The sequence below is a fragment of the Malaclemys terrapin genome, chromosome 14, assembly GCF_027887155.1.
Source record: "Malaclemys terrapin pileata isolate rMalTer1 chromosome 14, rMalTer1.hap1, whole genome shotgun sequence".
Lineage (NCBI taxonomy): Eukaryota > Metazoa > Chordata > Testudines > Emydidae > Malaclemys > Malaclemys terrapin.
The window spans coordinates 19,364,386-19,383,696 of NC_071518.1; the positions used below are offsets into that span (position 1 = coordinate 19,364,386).

Genomic DNA, 19,311 nt, shown 5'->3' on the forward strand with positions numbered 1-19,311 from the left:
ACCTACACAAAATCAATTATTTGGCCTCTTCTGCTCCCCTCATTGGTGCTAAAGCAATAGTTAATCGAGACTGACGATCCAGGTGCACAAACAAAATAGTAATAGAAAAAAAGAGCCGCTTTAATTTCAAGCTCCACTAGAAACGTGAAGGGAAAATGAATGTTTATCAAATGAGAAAGGGTGACCCTGATGGAGGGATAAGGTTTTGTTGAAGCTTTTAGGAGAAAGTTAAGAGCACTGAGAAATGGAAACAATATAAACAAAATTAAAATGGCACAATTAGAAATACACTTGAAAATGTTTTTAATTTAGTTACAATTGTTTAAAATTATGTCCACATGTGAAACACAGCTGAATTCATTAACTGCGGACAAATGGGAGGAAACTTCCTTTCACTACCACATTGTCTATGCAAATTATACAAACTCTTTTTTTTTTAAATAAAAATGTAATAGAGTGAAAATTAAGGACTGTTGATCAGCTTTTGTAATTTTCTGTAACTTCTCTTGAAATCTTTGGAAAGGGTCTTTAGAGGATGCCGGGGGATTGTTTAGAAACCTGCTTTCATAAAGCCGTCATTCTTACATTTTTCTGACACACCACAGCATTGTCGATTTTGCCTGTGTCATGTTGCCAAGCACCATAACTGAATGCAGCTCAACTATGGCAGGTCACTTTTGATTTTGCCCGACATAACAAAGAGGTGTCAATTGCTGAAGGCTTATAAAAAACCAAACCTTTAACAAGTCAGTTTCTAGGAGTCAGTACGCACAGCAAATGGCGGCGGGGGGGAACCTGCGGAAGCTGCAAGTTGAGGGCTTCAGCTCAGTTCCAGCATACTGGCTCTCCAAGAGCTAAGCCGTATTTGATAGAAAATTACAAAAATATTAAGCACTTTCCTGAGATCACATTATGAGTAACTGCTGTAGTTGTCACAGGGTGGTTATGGAATCAGGACTGAGAGGAGGTGATCAAGTGACCATGAAGGTGAAGGCAAGTGGTCTATGAGACAATTTCTCTATTGTGTTCCACACAATGAAAACAATTGGGAATGCCTGCTCTGGGCTCTAGCCTGCATATCTCCTGTTTAAAAAATCTACTGTCAAAAAGTATCAAAAAGATACTTACTTTGTATCTATTTAACCAACTTTATGACCCTATTGTAGATAGCAGCTGTGTGGGAACTGGCACAACTTTGCTTCAACATCTAAACGGGGTCATAGTCAGTCAAAACCAGAACCATTGCTAGCATCAAGGAAAGAAGATGAATCATATCCACAATGGTGTGTAGACTACAGCATTGCCAGGACTAGTGCTTCACTTCAATGCTGATGCGTGTAGGTCTTTCTCTTTCAATCAGAATAATAGCAAACTGATTGGAACAAGATTTAAAGGCAGAAAGGAAGAAGCTTCTTACTATGGGAAAATCTCAGTCAAAGATGACTAAGGCAGAGAGAAGAAGAATGGCAAATGTGGCTGTAGAAGGTGCATCCATTCCTTGAACTAATTCCATATATTTACTATTACTGCCTCTTCTGGTTAAAAAATGTAGCCTGGAGTACATTCATCTGATATACAGTCACCAGATTATTTTGCATATGGTTTGGATGGATGCTGTTAGTATAGAGGCAGGTTAAATTTATACCAGAGAAAAGTTGTAAACTGCAGCCACATTAGTTTTGAAATTATATTTTATTTTCAATTGCATTGTCATGGATAAAAAAATTTCTAGTATGACTAACAAGTAGTGCAATGTACAGTAGGATAATATTATGGAAATGCACAGTTATCATGGAGTGATATATGCAGGACTGTAATTTGTAAGTAACAAGGTGTAGGGGTGTGTGTGTGTGTGTGTGTGTGTGTGTGTTCTGAATAAGTGATTAAGAAAGAGAGAATTACAATGCGGCGGCAATATTGGTCTTTGCTCTAAGGCTGCCGTGATATATAGTCAGACTGCTGCACTATGGCTCCCCTGTGCACTGATTTTTATTATAACAATTACCCTCTCATCTTCCCCCCCTCTCTTTTCCCCTATCTCCACTGGTGAAGCAGAAAATGAAAATAAGGCAGTATTGTGTTGTAAGATTTGACTGGATGAAGCAATGACAGTACAGTTACTGCACAGACTCAACGATTCTGCCAAGTTGTATGGTTCTTGGGCTTGTTTTTGGTAGTTTGTGCCTGGTAGCTATATTAACTAACTATAGTTAATAGTGCACAGCAGTTTTCATTCTACCCCCCGTTTGCACATCTTGGTAACTTTTGGGATGAATTTTCCACACTCAATCTGTTTCTAAAGGTGTTTGTCTTCTGACTTCACTCTCCAGAGGAAAAAGCTTTTCCATAAAGTCATAGATGCGGTAGTTGGTTCAACTTTACAGCAGTGGTCCTAGTATTGATTACCATAGTTCTGTCGCCAGGCCATTGACTGGCTCTTCCAGAGTTCACAAATTTTTAGCCCAGTCCTACATTTTTAGCCTCAGTTTCATTTAGATCAACTGCATTGACTCTCACGTGACACAACAACTTAGTTTTTCCTAGTTATGCTTTCCTGTACTGCACTATCACAGCTGTCCCAGATTTGAGTTCTGACTAGTTTTAAGGGTCTGAAATAAACATTGTGTGCAGGCACTAACCACAGTGTTAAGGTGGCATTATATCAGCTTCTTCATTATAAATCCCAGTCTTTGGGGAGCATGTCATTTTCTGAAGAGGTTTACTGCTGAGTACAGTAATGATGGATAGGCCGTCCTGCTGGCTCATTGTAAGGCTCCAAGACAATGAGAGCAGTGGCAATTACTGAATATTTCACACAAATGTAAAATCTTTCAGTGTTTAATCCCCCATCATGGGCAGGGGATTTATATTTGTAAGTCTTGCTAGCAGTCAGGGGAATTTAACATATAACTTGCTTGTGCACCACTAGGAAAATGTATCTAGATTTACTCCAAAGTTTCCTTTCTGCTAGCAAGAGTCATAAAGGCACCCTTTAACTGTTTAATAATAATAATAACGAGGGCTGTTAATTAATTGTAGTGAACTCATGTGATTAAAAAAGTTAATCAAGATTAAAAAAAATAATTACGATTAATCATAGTTTTAATCGCACTGTTAAATAAGAGAATACCAATTGAAATTTATTAAATATTTTGGATTTTTTCTACATTTTCATATATATTGTATTCTGTGTTGTAACTGAAATCAAAGTGTATATTATTTTTTATTACAAATATTTGCACTGTAAAAATGATCAAAGAAATAGTATTTTTCAATTCACCTCATATAAGTACTATAGTGCAATCTCTGTCGTGAAAGTGCAACTTACAAATGTAGATATTTTTGTTACATAACTGCACTCAAAAACAAAACAATGTAAAACTTCAGAGCCTACAAGTCCACTCAGTCCTACTTCTCGCTCAGCCAATCAGTAAGACAATTTGTAGGAGATAATGCTGCTCCCTCTTGTTTACAATGTTACCTGAAAGTGAGAACAGGCATTTGCATGGCACTTTTGTAGCCAACATTGCAAGGTATTTATGTGCCAGATATGCTAAACGTTTCTATGTCCCTTCATGCTCTGGCCACCATTCCAGAGGACATGTTTCTATGTTGATGACGCTTGTTTAAAAAAAAATGTGTTAATTAAATTTGTGACTGAACTCCTTGGGGGAGAACTGTATGTCCCCTGCTCTGTTTTATCCACATTCTGCCATATATTTCATGTTATAGCAGTCTCAGATGATGACCCAGCACGTTGTTCATTTTAAGAATACTTTCACTGCAGATCTGACAAAACGCAAAGAAGATACCAATGTGAGATTTCTAAAGATAGCTACAGCACTCGACCCAAGATTTAAGAATCTGAAGTGCCTTCCAAAATCTGAGAGGGACAAGGTGTGGAGCATGCTTTCAGACGTCTTAAAAGAGCAACACTACAGAACTCGAACCACAAAAAAATAAAATCAACCTTCTGCTGGTGGCATTTGACTCAGATGATGAAAATGAACATGCGTCAGTCCGCACTGCTTTGGATTGTTATCAAGCAAAATCCGTCATCAGCATGGACGCACGTCCCCTGGAATGGTGGTTGAAGCAGGAAGGCACATATGAATCTTTAGCGCATCTGGTACATAAATACCTTGCGATGCCGGCTATAACAGTGCCAGGAAAACACCTGTTCTCACTTTCAGGTGACATTGTAAACAAGCAGCGGGCAGCATTATCTCCTGCACATGTAAACAAACTTGTTTGTCTGAGCAATTGGCTGAACAAGAAGTGGGACTGAGTGGACTTGCAGGGTCTAAAATTTTATACTGTTTTATTTTTGAATGCAGGTTTTTTTTTTACATAATTCTACATTTGTAAGGTTTCAGAGTAGCAGCCGTGTTAGTCTTTGTATATTTGTAAGTTCAAAGAGATTGCACTACAGTACTTGTATTAGGGGAATTGACAAATACTATTTCTTTTGGTTTTTTATAGTGCAAATACTTGTAATCAGAAAGAAATATAAAGTGAGCACTGTACAGTTTGTATTCTGTGTTGTAATTGAAATCAATATTTGAAAATGTAGAAAACATCCAAAAATATTTTTAAAAATGGTATTGTATTATTGTTTAACAGTGCAATTAATTGTGATTTTTTTTATTGCTTGACAGTCCTATATTAATAATTAATAATGTAATTGCACTTATATATAGTGCCTATCAGCAGAAGTTCTCTAGATGTATAGAAGGTTTGCAGAGATTCCATGACAGGGCATTACATTTCTTTACTTCCTCCATGACCATCTCATTTTCATACCAATTCTCAATACAGGGCCCCCTGCACCTGACGTTCAGCATAATAACACTCTCCATAAAAGCCCATTAAGTGTCTATCATAAGTGAAGTTACTGTCTCTGTAATGACCAGAGAAATATGTATTGAATTCAGTGTATTGGCTTGGGAAATCTGTTTTGTCCACGATAAATGGCTGTCTGTCACAGCCATGTCTGTTCAGAGTGAAGTGCATTACATAAATATAACTATACAGACAGAATATTTGTCAATCAGCAAAAAAGGCTATATACCCACTATCCAGGGCACATATACTTTGTAAGCATTGGTTTCCAATAGATAAATGTAATCAAGGTTTATATGTTCACAGAAGCCAACAGGATGGGATTGTTTCACTCGAAAGATCAGAAGAAAATTGTAACTAATGTTGTGGAAAATTACTTTGATATTGCTTTCTCAGTACAGCATCACAATTAGGTAGCAATGTGAAGCACGGGGAAAGAATAAATGAATAGTAACAAATCAACACAAACAGCTACTGTCAGGCGTACTTTGCTCAGTGAAAGTAATGTAAGCATTACTTAAAGTTTTATGACTGTAGTTTTATACTGGTTTAAATAGTACATCAAGGTTTTGCCATCATGCTTGCTTGGACTAAAACAATAAAGAACAATTTCTGGAGGAGACAGATAAAACTAAAGTACCAACATATTTTTATTAATCTTGTTTCTGAAGTTACACTATTCCAAATTAAAGATGACTGAACATATTAGCAGTGAGAAATGTCTGCTTGGTCAATGCAAATTCTACTGTGCTTCTTTTTTTGGGTGAAAAAATGTTCTTTATAGAATTTCACACAGCATTGCAGATGAGATTGTAAATGCATTCAGCTACATAGTAACTACCTGGGAAATACAAAAGCAAAGACCAATAAACAAAACTTTGTCATATAGAATCTGTTGGCCTAAATAATATAACGACACATACATTTATTCAGTTCTATTGAGGGACCAATTATGTAAGCAAATTACAGCAATATCCTGTCTCTAAAAGAAACTAATATTTTTAGGAGCTATTCTGAGGGAGGGAGGGAAAACATCGTTTTAAGCACACCTGATGTTTCTCTCTTGACTGATTTCCATAGAACACAGTGCACAATAAGGAAACATGGTGATTCCTCTTTTAATGAAATGAACAGTGTCTTTTCTATGTTCTACCAAGTGCTTATTGTGCTTTAGGGACAATTGCCCTGATTTTCAGTGGAGCTGAACATGTGAAGCTCCTGAGTCTAGTGGCAGCTGAAGATGCCCAGCATTTCTGAAAATCAAACCATGTAACTATTTTATAAATATCTTTCTCTCAGGGGGTATGCTCTTCTCTCCATCTAACGTCCATTAATGTAAATGGGAGTTGGGTGTGTGAATCAAGCAAGAGATTAGACAATTTTGGAAGTAACAGCCCCCCTTAGAATAGTCTATTTTACTACAGCAGGGCCAGCTTTAGCAGGTGCGGGGCCCCACCCCGGGACGCGAATTGTCTCGCGTCCCGACCCCACCCCGACTCCGCCCCCTCCCTGCCCCATTGGATCCCTCCCCAAATCTCCGCCCTGGCCCCGCCCCTCCCTGCCCCATTGGATCCCTCCCCAAATCCCCGCCCTGGCCCTGCCTCTTCCCCAGCCCGTCGCATTCCTCCTCCTCCCCCGTCCCTCCTAGGCTTGCACTGATCAGCTGTATGGTGGCACAAGCGCTGGAGGGAGGGGGGAGAAGCAGGAAGCGGCTTTTTTTTTTTTTTCCCGCTCCGCCAGCAGCCCCGGACGTTGCGGGGCCCTCTTAGGTGCGGAGCCCCATTCCAGGGAATCAGCTGAATCGGCTTAAAGCCGGCCCTGATACACAGGACCCTGCCCAGGAAAATCTAGTAAATTATTGAGATAGTTTCATCTCTGAAGATGCTTCTGTTCAAACCTTGATTGGTATCTCAAGTGTAAATGGGTTGGGCCTCATCCTGTTCTTTATGTCTACCTCAAAAATCATTTCATAGTTGGTCACAATCAGCAGTCAGTGCTTGAAAGGCTCATGATTGGGAGAACAATGATCCAACAGGTCAGGACTAAGAGGCAATGGTAGAGAAGCGTGGGAAAGCTTACACAGGGCTAGTTGAAGCCAGTGCTGTACAGTTCTTGACTTTCATAAGTAGAACGCAAACCAACAATTTTTTTTTAATTATGAAATTCTGATGTCCAACAGGTAGTAAACAATGGCATCAAGAGCAGATCAATACTGCAGGTGTAACTCCCACCTAGTGTGCTTGTTGCATCTATTTTTGTGTGTGCAAATAAAACCCCATATTTGCTAGAGTCAAAACTTTTCCACCTGGAACGTTATATTGTACACCCGAGGATTGAATTTAATCCCAACAGGCTACAGAAGAAGAAAATTTTCTTTTATTTTAGAGGGAGTTGTCCAGGGTTATTGTGGAATTAATTTTCATGCACCTACATATTCTTTCGAAATATTTCATGCTTAACACGAGTTCTGTTTATTTAAGGAAAAATTAATTACAAATGTGAATACTTTTCACAGGGGATTTTGTTATTGTCGTAGTACAGAATGAAGGCAGAGCCTTGCTACTTAACAACCCTATTTTGCAGACATGATCTAAGTCTTAGAGAACTGTGTGATGAACATTGGAGAGTATGCTGCTGTGATGGGTTAGTTCCCTGGCCACAAACCCTTTCACCCTTGAGCCATCTCCTCCACATCTCCAGAGCTTAATCCCATGGAGGTCCTTCCACAGGGAAAAGGAGAAACATTGCCATGTCGGAGATGCTGTCCCACTGCTATATCTGCTGTGGTTTTGGCTCATCCTCCATTTGCAGAGATGACATGACCCAGAATTAGAGTTTGTTACACAGACTTCTTTTTTAATTCATATAATTAGGAAATAACTATAGCATATCTGGTTTTCTCCTATATTACTAACAACAGTGGGTCATCTACTTTCACTGTAAAAACCAAAACATATTATTAGGTGAAGAATACAAGCCCTTGATAAGCTACTTTGTGTCTAGGTATTGCAGGTCTGCAAAAACTGTGGGCCAGTTCCTACATTCTGTGTATCCCCAACTAATCCAGAGAGCTGGGCTATTACAACGAGCACATGTCATAATCTGTTTCAAATGTTTCTTCTTATTGCCCTGTTCTCTTTCAGATGTGTACACGCAGCTTTCATTGACTTCAAATGGAGTTATAGGCACATATCATAGAGCAGAATTTAGCCCATTATGTCAGTTCAATGTGTAAGTTGTTTTGCATGTAAATATACAAAATTATATTAAAAAAAAAAAACAAGTGACGTGACTGGCAAATCCTCCACTTTCAATCAATTGCACAGTTTTGATTCATTATTTCCACAGTTTCGGCTGAGTGGCTGCTTTCAAAATTAGAGTGCAATTGGTCTAAATAACAAATATATTAATGTTTAAGTATGTTTGATGATACAGAGACAAGCACTTAATAAGCCTGGATGCAGAGGGTAGCACTTAATGTAATGACAATTACAGGATTCTGTGTGTCAGGGTGCAGCTCCTTTAACATGATAGCAGTATTTTGCCTTTAAAATACACAAAATATTACCAACTGCACATTAATTGTGACAAGCAAACAGAAATAATATTTAATCAAATGAACACAGTATAAAAGAACACAATGGACCAAACTCGGCCCTCTGTTATACCAGAGTGAATCTAGAGTAACTCCATTGGCATCCCTCTGTCTAGGATTTTATACTGCTTACTGTATGCTCACCAGTGAGGTATCATATGTAACTGAGGGCTTGTCTAAATGGCTCCACAGTGCAGGTTACAGGGGTTCAAGCTGCAGCACATATTAAAGTATTGCTCTGTAACTTTCCCAGGTAGACCCTGCTAGTGCTAGTTAAAATGTACCTACTTCACATTAACATAGTTCCGACTGGTGGACGTTTTAGTTCACACTAACAAGGTCTACAATGGGGCAGTTACAGAGAAACACTTCAGTGCATGCTGCAGCTCTACATGGGGGCATATGGGGCAATGTAGACAAGCCCTTTGTCAACATGAATCCCATGCTTATATCTGTGCATACCCGTCAACTGTCCCTCATTGTGAAGGACATCACTCATTTTAGTCCCAAAGTTACCTACTTTCCACAGAGATATGGACTTCTCAAAGTCTCATTGTTGAAAATTATTACATCAGAAATAACGAATCATGAGTTATTCACACTAAAGTACTGAATCGCACAACATTTTCAGTTTCTTGAGTGACTAATTTTCATGTGTCCCTCATTTTGGGTCTGTCTCTCACAATGCACCCCACTGGGCAGTGGCAAGTTGGGAGGCATGTATCTGTATGGGTGAAGTGAGTGGAGTTATTGTGGATCTACACCAGTGTAACTGAGAGCAGAATTTGCCCCAACTCAAGCTGACATCCTTGACAAAGCAAAGATTCTCGCATAACCTGACATTCTTTATTGAGTCTGATTTTTAAGCAAGATTTATTATGAGCAAATATTTAGTCCCACGGTTGGCTTATAAAAAATGAAATATTAGTCCCAGAGAACATTTATGCTCACATCACTTTTGTAACGTATGTAAAGAGTGTCAAAGATACAGGACAAAATTACTGGATAGAAATTGGAATGCTAACCTGGTGTCTGCTGATGAACTATGTCTTCTGGATCCTGCAGATGAATGAAGACGACAAGTCCCGCTGCTCCAAACAGCAAGATGAAGGAGAACATACACGTCAGCCTCATAATTATTGTTCTCAAACCAATCCACTTTTGACCCAGGAAAATGAACTGCATGCAATCTCCAAGACACACTCTTCACTCATAGTCTCATCTTCTCAGCTGCCATTCCATTATAATACCATCTACAAGAGGTAAAAAAATAACACACCCACATACAACATTTATTTTTCCATATCCCTTTGTAAAGGCAGGTTGATTTTTTTTATTGAGAGCTAATAGTTGATCTACATATCACCCCAGTGAATCTAATTGCACGTATCTGGTCAATTTCTTCCCCATTAGTTTGTTTTTAATAAGGTATGTATCACTTTGTGTTTTCCTCTTGTTTAGAGGAAAATGTGGAATATAAAAAAAAGTATAATTTGGGGAAAATGATCATACACTGGAATGTACTTGCACAGAAACCCCCTTTTAACAGCCTGTTTGCTCCAACTGAAGCATGTGTCACTTTTTATTTTTCACTTGTTAAACAATATGAAAACATAAAGGGTGACAGTGTGGGGAAAATGATCGCATGAGCTGCATCTTGCATAGAAAACATGGAGAGAATGACAGAAACAGTTTGCAGGTTTCTGCATCATTCAATAGGAAAATGAGTTTTCTAAAACAGCCTGTACTGTAGACCAAATATGCATCCCATTTATAAATCTAGGTGGGCATATTGACCTAAGGAAGCTGTGTGTCCTAAGAGAAGTAATGACCCAGATGCTTGGGTCATCTTTAACTGGCTTGGACAAAACACCCAGCTAGGACCTGGCTGGCATTGGCAGGACCGTGGACTATATGAACTATTAGCTCATTCCTTCTCTAAGATCTATGAGAGAGTTTATGGGCTCAGCTCTGTAAATACTACCAGGCATAGCACTTATTACTGTATGTAATCCCAGTGAAATTTGGAATGGGGCTAGTCTCAGAACACACTACAGTTGGTACTAAAGCCCCAATTCAACAAAGCACATAGGTAAAAGACTGAAATCAATGGTACTACTTGTGCTTAATGATAAGCACAAGATTAAGTGTCTTGTTATTTCAGCATTTAAGCATCTGCAGATTCAGACACCATGATCCTGCCTAATATATATATAGTTAAATAGTGATGATAGCTGGGTGAGACAGGGATTGTAGCTTGGCGATTTACCTAAAATTTCAACCAGAAAGACTAAATGAAAATGTTTACACTAAAACTAAAAAAAAATGGGAGGGAGGGGAGAGAAGATCCAAAAGAATGCTGTTGCATCACTAAACTCCAGGGACAGAGGACGAATACACTAGTGGTGTTATTGGTTATTTGTAGCGGCGCAGGCCGAGGGACTTAGTGGCCGCCTCTTCCAGCAGCTCCCATTGGCCTGGAGCGGCAAACCGCGGCCAGTGGGAGCCGTGATCGGACGGACCTGCAGATGGGGCAGGTAAACAAACCGGCCCGGCCCGCCAGGGGCTTTCCCTACACAAGCGGCGACCCCAGTTTGAGAAACACTGTCATAACCAGTAACATTTTATCCTTTCCTGATCCTGCTGGGGGCAGTTTAAGAGAACACACAGTTATCTCTATTAGGATTTACAACACAATGGTGTGCCTAAATTTGAGTTTTACAAATCCCATTTTGAGCAGAATGAGAAAGCCCTTAGCAAATGCTGATTTCCAAAACAACTAGAACCTTGTTAAAAAAAAAGATAAATCTAGATCCCGCTCCATTTTTTTCTGATTTGTTTAAAAGTTGTTATTCAAACTAAAAACAGAGTCAAAAGTCATAAAGGACATCCCAACATTCCTGTGAAAACACCTATCTTATTAATATTATTTAATAATTACATTATATCATATATCCCAGAGGCCCTGTTCAGGATCAGGACTCCATCGGGTTACATCACACATTGTCCTCTCAATATGCAACGTTTAATGAAAGCTACAAGCGACATGCACATATACAGAAGGGAAAATAGACCCCGATGATTATTTTATCCCAATGAAGGTCTGTTAAATTCACCATAAGCGAATAAAGAGGGAGCCAGGGAAAAGGGAAAAAAAAGAGTAAACCACCTCTCAACAAAAACATAAACCTCAAAAGGTTCTAAATTATGGGTTTGGGCTTCTCCCATCTTTACTTTCCTGTAATTATTTTTTCACTCAGTTGACTTTAATTAACTTGCTGTAGGCTTGTAAGCTTGGTGAATGAGAACAATTTTTTATACATGGTAGCAAACCGGGGAGATTGAAAGGGAGAGAAGAAAATCCCCCTGCTGAACTAAAAAAGTGTGAGTACTAATCTTGGGGTGAGTGAGCTTGTTTGACTGTTTGTGGTTTTTTTCTCTTTCAGGTTATTTTAAATGTACAGGGTCAGCTGGGATTGTGTGTTTGGGGACTATTTGAGCCTTGTTCGATCATCTTTGATCAGCCTAGTGATCACCCTCCCCCTATGCAATTAATGAGGGAGTCAGGCTGGCAAGGGGAGGCCTTAAAAGCCAGAGGCTAAGTGACCAAGAGGAGTCAGCGAACAGAAGAGTCCGTAAGAGAGAGTCATAATATAATTGCTATGGTTAGGAAAGACTGCATCGCTAGTGCCAATGCTGCTCCTGTCTCCTCCACCTGTATCCAGACAGAGAACCTGACCATGGATGCCTCTACCCAGATTCTGGTGTGGATTTGCAGAGACTGTGGCCTGCATTTCCCACTCTCAGAAAGCCAGGTTGCAGGAACCAGCCAGCGTGAGAGGTACCTGCTGGTGGAATTTCTTAGGAAGCAGATGGGAGAGCTACAGGTGGAGATGGCTAGGCTGAGGAGCATCTGTGCCCATGAGGAATTCATTGAGAATATTCATATGGAGATGTCCAAGGCTGAGGAAGCTATCCAGCTAGAGGGAACTGCTGTCACGCCCCCAGGGGAGGAGAATATGGCTCTGTCACAGGGAGGACACTGGCTACTGGTTACTTCTGGCAGTAGGCGGTACTTCACCTCTACTCCCAACCCACCCACCATAGTGGTGAAGAACCGTTATGCTGCCCTGGCAATTCCACATTGCTTGTGGAGCATGAGTTATGCTCCACAAGCAATGTGGAATTGCCCCCAAAAGGTGGAGGAGAAGCCATGTACCCCCAAGGCTGGAAAGATTGTAGCCACCACTCCCAGGAGGAAATGTAGGGTAGTGGTGGTTGGTGACTGTCTTCTGAGGGGGACGGAGGCACCCATCTGTCTCCCTGACATGGCATCCCAAGAGGAATGCTGGGAGTAAGGGTGAAGGAGTGGGGGGCTCAGGTGTTCTCTTCAATCCTTCCAGTCAAAGGTAGGGGCCCAGGCAGAGACAGATGAATCCTGGAGGTGAATGCCTGGTTGCAAGGTCATGGTGTCGCCAGGAGGGCTTTGGCTTACTTGATCAATGGGATGCAGATCAGGGAAGAGGGACTGCTAAGTAGAGATGGGGTCCACCTATCAAGGAAGGGGAAGAGCATATTTGGATACAGACTGGCTAATTTAATGAGGAGGGCTTTAAATTAGGTTCAAAAGGGGCAGGAGACAAAAGACCACAGGTAAGTCAAAAACATGGAGTCCTGGGAGAAGGGTTAGAATCTGGGAAAAGCATGGGTTGCTATAGCAAGGGTAAGGGAGAGACAAGAGAGAATATATGGGGAAATCAAATCAATATCTTAAATGTCAGTATACTAACACAAAAAGTATGGGGTATAGGAGTAATGGTCTCAAGTTGCAGTGGTGGAGGTTTAGGTTGGATATTAGGAAAAACTTTTTCACTAGGAGGGTGGTGAAGGACTGGAATGGGTTACCTAGGAAGGTGGTGGAATCTCCTTCCTTAGAGGTTTTTAAGGTCAGGCTTGACAAAGCCCTGGCTGGGATGATTTTGTTGGGAATTGGTCCTGCTTTGAGCAGGGGCTTGGACTAGATGACCTCCTGAGGTCCCTTCCAATCCTGATATTCTATGATAAGCAGGAAGAACTAGAAATGCTAGTCAATAAACACAACTATGACATGGTTGGCATCACAGAGACTTGGTGGGATAATACACATGACTGGTACATTGGTATAGAAAGGTACAGCTTGCTCAGGAAGGGCAGGCTGGGAAAAAAGGCTAGGTGTTGCTTTATATATCAGAAATGTACACACTTGGACTGCGTTTGAGATGGAAATAGGAGACAGACTTGTTGAAAGTCTCTGGGTAAGGATAAAAGGGGTAAAAAACAAGAGTGATGTCATGGTAGGAGTCTACTGCAGACCACCTAACCAGGAAGAGAAGGTGGATGAGGCTTTTTATAAACAACTAACAAATCATCCAAAGCACAGGACTTGGTGGTGATGGGGGATTTCAACTATGCAGACATCTGTTGGGAAAATAACACAGCAGGGTACAGATTATTCAACCAGTTCTTAGAATGTATTGGAGACAGTTTTTTTATTTCAGAAGGTGGAGAAAGTCACTAGGGGAGAGGTTGTTCTAGATTTGATTTTGACCAGTAGTGAAGAACTGGTGGAGAATTTGAAAGTGGAAGGCATCTTGGGTGAAAGTGATCATAAAATGATGAGAGTTCATGATTCTAAGGAATGGTAGGAGGGAAAACTTCACAATAAAGAAAATGGATTTCAAGAAGGCAGCCTTTAGCAGACTCAGGGAGCTGGTAGGTAAGATCCCATGGCAAGTCTAAGGGGAAAAACAGTTCAAGAAAATTGGCAGTTTTTCAGAGACACATTATTAAGGGCACGAGAACAAACCATCCTACTGCGTAGGACAGATAGGAAGTATGGCAAGAGACCACCCTGGTTTAACTAGGAGATCTTCAATTATTTGAAACTCAAAAAAGAATCCTATAAAAAGTGGAAACTAAGTCAAATTACAAAAGATGACTATAAACAAATAACACAGGTTTGTAGGGACAAACTTAGAAAGGCCATGGCACAAAATGAGATTAACCTAGCTAGAGGCATAAAGGGTAACAATCATGGTTGGTGGGTATAATAGGCCAGGGAAGGCGAGGCTGCTGCCGCCAGAGGACACCTGTGCTGCGGTGGCTCCACCCTTTCCCCGAGGCCCCTGCTGCTACTACTGCCCACCCTCCATCTCCACCCCAGGTCCCCACTTCTCACTACGTTGATACTTCTCGGGGGCGGGATGCAGACATGGTGAGCAAGCGGTGGGCACGGGGATCTGGCAGGGAAGTGTGGCAGCTCGGACAGGCACTGGGGCCACTGGCTCTACCCAGCACTCAGGCAGGGGGCAGTTTGGGGCCTGGCACTGGGGCTGGCCCAGTGCTCCAGGGATGGCTCGGCTCGGCCTGGCCTGGCCCAGGGCCAGCCCGGCACTCAGGCAGCGGGAAGCGGTGCGGTGCTGGGGCCAGACCGGCACTCAGGCTGGGGGCGGCGGGGGGGGGTTGACCCGGTGCTGGGACCAGCCTGGTGCTCAGGGGGAGGGAGGGGCTGGCCTGGGGTGGGCAATCCAGGGCTCCTCTGGTCATGGCGGGGAGGCCCCTCAGGGGTCTTCCTGTTATGGGTGGGGCCTTGGGCACAAGGGGCAGGGCCGGCATGCTAGCCTCCCCAAAGTGGGGATCACCTGCCACCCATGGTAACAAGCAAACATTCTACAAATACAGTAGAAGCAAGAGGACGACCAAGGACAGGGTAGGCCTGTTAAGGGGTGGGGGGAACAATAACAGAAAATGTGGAAATGCTGAAGTGCTAAATGACTTTAGTTTCAGTTTTCACCAAATTAAGCATCAATTTGCAAACATCTAGAAGATAATAAGGTGATAAGTAACAGTCAGCATGGATTTGTCAAAAACAAATCGTGTCAAACCAACCTGATAGCTTTCTTTGACAGGGTAACAAGCCTTGTGGATAGGGAGGAAGTGATAGATGTGTATATCTTGACTTTAGTAAGGCTTTTGATACCGTCTCATATGACCGTCTCATAAACAAACTAGAGAAATACAAACTAGATGGAGTTACTATAAGGTGGGTGCATAACTGGTTGGAAAATCATTCCCAGAGAGTAGTTATCAGTGGTTTACAGTCAAGCTGGAAGGGCATATCAAGTGGGGTCCCACAGGGATCAGTTCTGTATGTGGTTCTATTCAATATCTTCAGTGATTTAGATAATGGCATAGAGCAGGGGTCCGCAACGTTCGGCACGCGGCTCACCATGGTAAGCACCCTAGCGGGCTGGGCCAGTTTATTTACCTGCTGACGCGGCAGGTTTGGCTGATCGCGGCCCCCCCTCGCCGCGGTTCGCCGTCCTGGGCCAATGGGGGCAGCGGGAAGTGGCGCGGGCCGAGGGATGTGCTGACCACGGCTTCCCACCGTTGCCGACCCCTGGCATAGAGAGTACACGTATAAAGATTGTGGACGATACCAAGCTGGGAGGGGTCGGAAGTGCTTTGTAGGATAGGATTAAAATTCAAAATGACCTGGACAAACTGGAGAAATGGTCTGAAATAAATAGGATGAAATTCAATAAGGACAAATGCAAAGTACTCAATTTAGGAAGGAACAATCAGTTGCACACGTACAAAATGGGAAATGACTGCCTAAGAAGGAGTACTGCGGAAAGGGATCTGGGGGTCATAGTGGAGCACAAGCTAAATATGAGTCAACAGTGTAAACATGACCTATGACCTATGAGGGAAGATTGAAAAAAATTGGGTTTGTTTAGTCTGGAGAAGGGAAGACTGAGGGGGGACATGATAACAGTTTTCAAGTGCATAAAAAGGTGTTACAAGGAGGAGGGAGAAAAATTTTTCTCCTTCATCTCTGAGGATAGGACAAGAAGCAACGGGCTTAAATTGCAGCAAAGACAGTTTAGGTTGGACATTAGAAAAAACTTCCTGTCAGGGTGGTTAAGCACTGAAATAAATTCCCTAGGGAGGTTGTGGAATCTCCATCATTGGACATTTTTAAGAGCAGGTTAGACAAACACCTGTCAGGAATGGTCTAGATAATACTTAGTCCTGCCTTGAGTGCAGGGAACTGGATGGGAAGACCTCTCGAGGTCCCTTCCAGTCCTACGATTCTATGCTAGATATGCATTCCCTAGGCCTTTCTAAATCCAGTGTTTAAGTTGCGGAAGCACAAACTCTGAAACCAGTTATACACACAAATGAAATATACTTGTTGGAAAAATACCAAGGAGAGGTTATTAAAAGACTCTAATCATATGTCATTTGTAAACTGGTCAATAAGATAAAATCAGTATTGGGACTATACCGTATTATTGCAGCTGCAGTGGATAAGGCTGCACAACGTTTTCCATTCTAACTTCCATTGTCAAGCTGACCATAACTTTCTAGACGACATAGGAATTATATCTCACAAAGTGGCTCACTCAGAACAGGCAAAAATGCAGTGAAATATATGTAACTTATACTCTCACTACACTTTTTCTGGTGGCTAAACCCCTTTCTCCCAATCAAGTTTATATATGGTTGCCCTGTCACAATAAAATGCCACCCGCCATGGGGTCCCCTGGGTCAGCACCAGCGCTGAATATTGCTAATGCCTTTATATGCATTGGAAAGTAACTTGGGAAGGGCTGAAGGTGTGAGTCTGGAGTGGAAGATTCCTTTGCAGGTTACAAGAGGCTGGAGCGGGAGGAAGGGAGAAAGGAATGGGTTAACTCGACGATCCAGCTAGGCCCGAAGATAAGGAACGAAACTGCAGCCCAAGGCCAGAGCACACAAACAAGCTCTCTGCTGCCAAACAGCCAGAAGCCTGTAGCTCAACCCTGGCCAGCCGTGAGAAAGGAGAACTAAGCCAGACAGAACTGAAGGAGTTGCAAACCTAGTAAGATTGCGAAGGTCAGTGAGTTAAAAAACAACAGTCTCGCGACCCTGAAACCGGAGTGTTTTGGGGAAACTAAGGGAGCCACGGAAGGCCAGTTCAGACTGGTACTGAGAGCACGGGAGAGGAGGGTCCCTGGACGAAAACGTCCCCGGAAGAACCCAGGGCTTAAAACCCTCCCAAGAACTGAAGCGAGCCGAAGATTTACAGCAGACCCTAGACGACCTGTGCTCAGGGCAAAACTCTCGTCTACCCTTCCCCCCCCTCTTCTTCTTACGTTACACCCATTGTGCGTGTGTAAGTATAAAAGTGGGTTAGGGCTCAAGCACTAACACTTTCTTCCTCCCTCTGAGTGACGTGGGGCGTGCCCAGCACTCACCGCTGTTATTTGGTTAATAAAGCTTTAAGCTTAGTCACTTGGTGTGCTCCTTCATCTCCTCTCCTAAAGATCCTAAGGCTTCAGCCTGATCACCTGAAGCCCCTGGCAAATTGGTAACATAAATCTGTCACAGCCCCTCACCATGGTATCTGAGCACTCTGTCCTTGAAAGCATCAGGAGTATGTGCATATGATGATAATTAGCACCTTCCTGATATTAATTAATTGCTATAACACCTGTGAGGAAGATAAGTATTAGTATGATATTAGGGGAAAGGTGTTACTGTATCATTAAAAACAGGGCTGGCTCTAGCATTTTTGCCGCCCCAAGCAGTGGGGATGGGGGGAAAAGCTGCGATCGCAAGCGGCAGCAGCTCTTCATTCTATGGCGGCAATTCGGCGGCAGGTCCTTTGCTCCAAGAGGGAGTGATGGCCCCGCCGCCGAACGGCCGGATGTGCCGCCTCCCTCTTCATTGGCTGCCCCAGGCACCTGCTTGCTAGGCTGGTGCCTGGAGCCGGCCCTGCTTAAAAAACAAACATTTAAAGAAAGGTGTGCTGTGGTTGGAGGTAAAAACATGAACTATGATTGCATGAATATTTTAGCAGAATTTTCAGACATCAAACCCTTTATTTGCAAAGATACAAGTAGACATAATTCCTTCGTGCTCCCAGGTGACATTGAAAGCAAATTAGAATGGCAGGAATGACATTGCAAAGTAACATGATGGGAAAGCCATATTGCATTAGCTGTTTTACAGGAGATGAACTAGTTTAGTATAACTGTAGAGTGAGACGCTGCTGAAAATGAGTTACCTGCAGTGTGACACACAAAGTGCTAGGTCATAGAGGGAGGGCCTCAGTCTTTTGACAGACAGCAGTTTTCATTTTAAATGAAAATTAAAATGAACATTTTATTGAAAGTGCCTGGAAGGTGTGCCACTGAATTATAGTTGTGCTTTTCAGCAACCATCTTCTGGAATCTTATGGACTGAACATATTACTGTGAATGATCTGACATTACAATAATGCATCAATCCAAGAAATACAAAAAGAGACAGTTTGTTGAAAACTGCTGTGAAAAGACATGTTTCTTTTGCTTGAAATTCTTTGGCAGAAATGCATAAACCAATCTACATTCATGTGCCTGATAACATGGGTTTGTTTACTGATTCATGATAATGGCTTTCCCCCCAGCCCTCTTGTTTATCCACCAAGAAATCTGACACTTCATTAAGTTGATACGTGTGTAAACTAGGCTTCTGCCTGTGATCTAATTCTTCAAGTAGACACCTAGGAACTGCCATTCTGGAAGAGACCAGTGGTCCATCTAGACCAGTGTCTTGTCGCTGACAGTGACCAGTATTAGTTGCTTCACAGGAAGATGGAGGAAACCCTGCTGAAGACAGTCATGGCATAACATGGCCACAAGGAAAGTTCTTTCTGCCTTTAGTTAGAGGCTGGCTTATGTTTGTGCACACCTAGTATCTCTGGCATGTAATGTTTTGGAAAACATAGTTGAAGGGACATGACTTAAACAGCAGTACAAACAATTGTTTTCCAAGCAGGGCCGGCTTTAGGAAGTGAGGGGCCCGAT

At 42.1% G+C, this 19,311-nt stretch overlaps 1 protein-coding gene across 4 annotated transcripts in view; it reads right to left on the bottom strand.

The window, feature by feature from the left end:
- Nucleotides 1-19,311, bottom strand: part of CHST8 (carbohydrate sulfotransferase 8) — a 266,139-nt gene that overhangs the window by 201,290 nt on the left and 45,538 nt on the right. For 2 of the 4 annotated variants that reach the window (XM_054048512.1, XM_054048511.1), the window contains exon 2: nucleotides 9,463-9,690. The exons of 1 other annotated variant lie outside the window; for it this stretch is intronic. In XM_054048512.1, coding sequence (XP_053904487.1) covers nucleotides 9,463-9,622 — 160 coding nt within the window. In that variant the 5' untranslated portion in view covers nucleotides 9,623-9,690. Of the gene's footprint in view, nucleotides 1-9,462; nucleotides 9,691-19,311 lie in introns of those variants that run through there. One more of the 4 variants, XM_054048514.1, reaches the window with a different exon arrangement.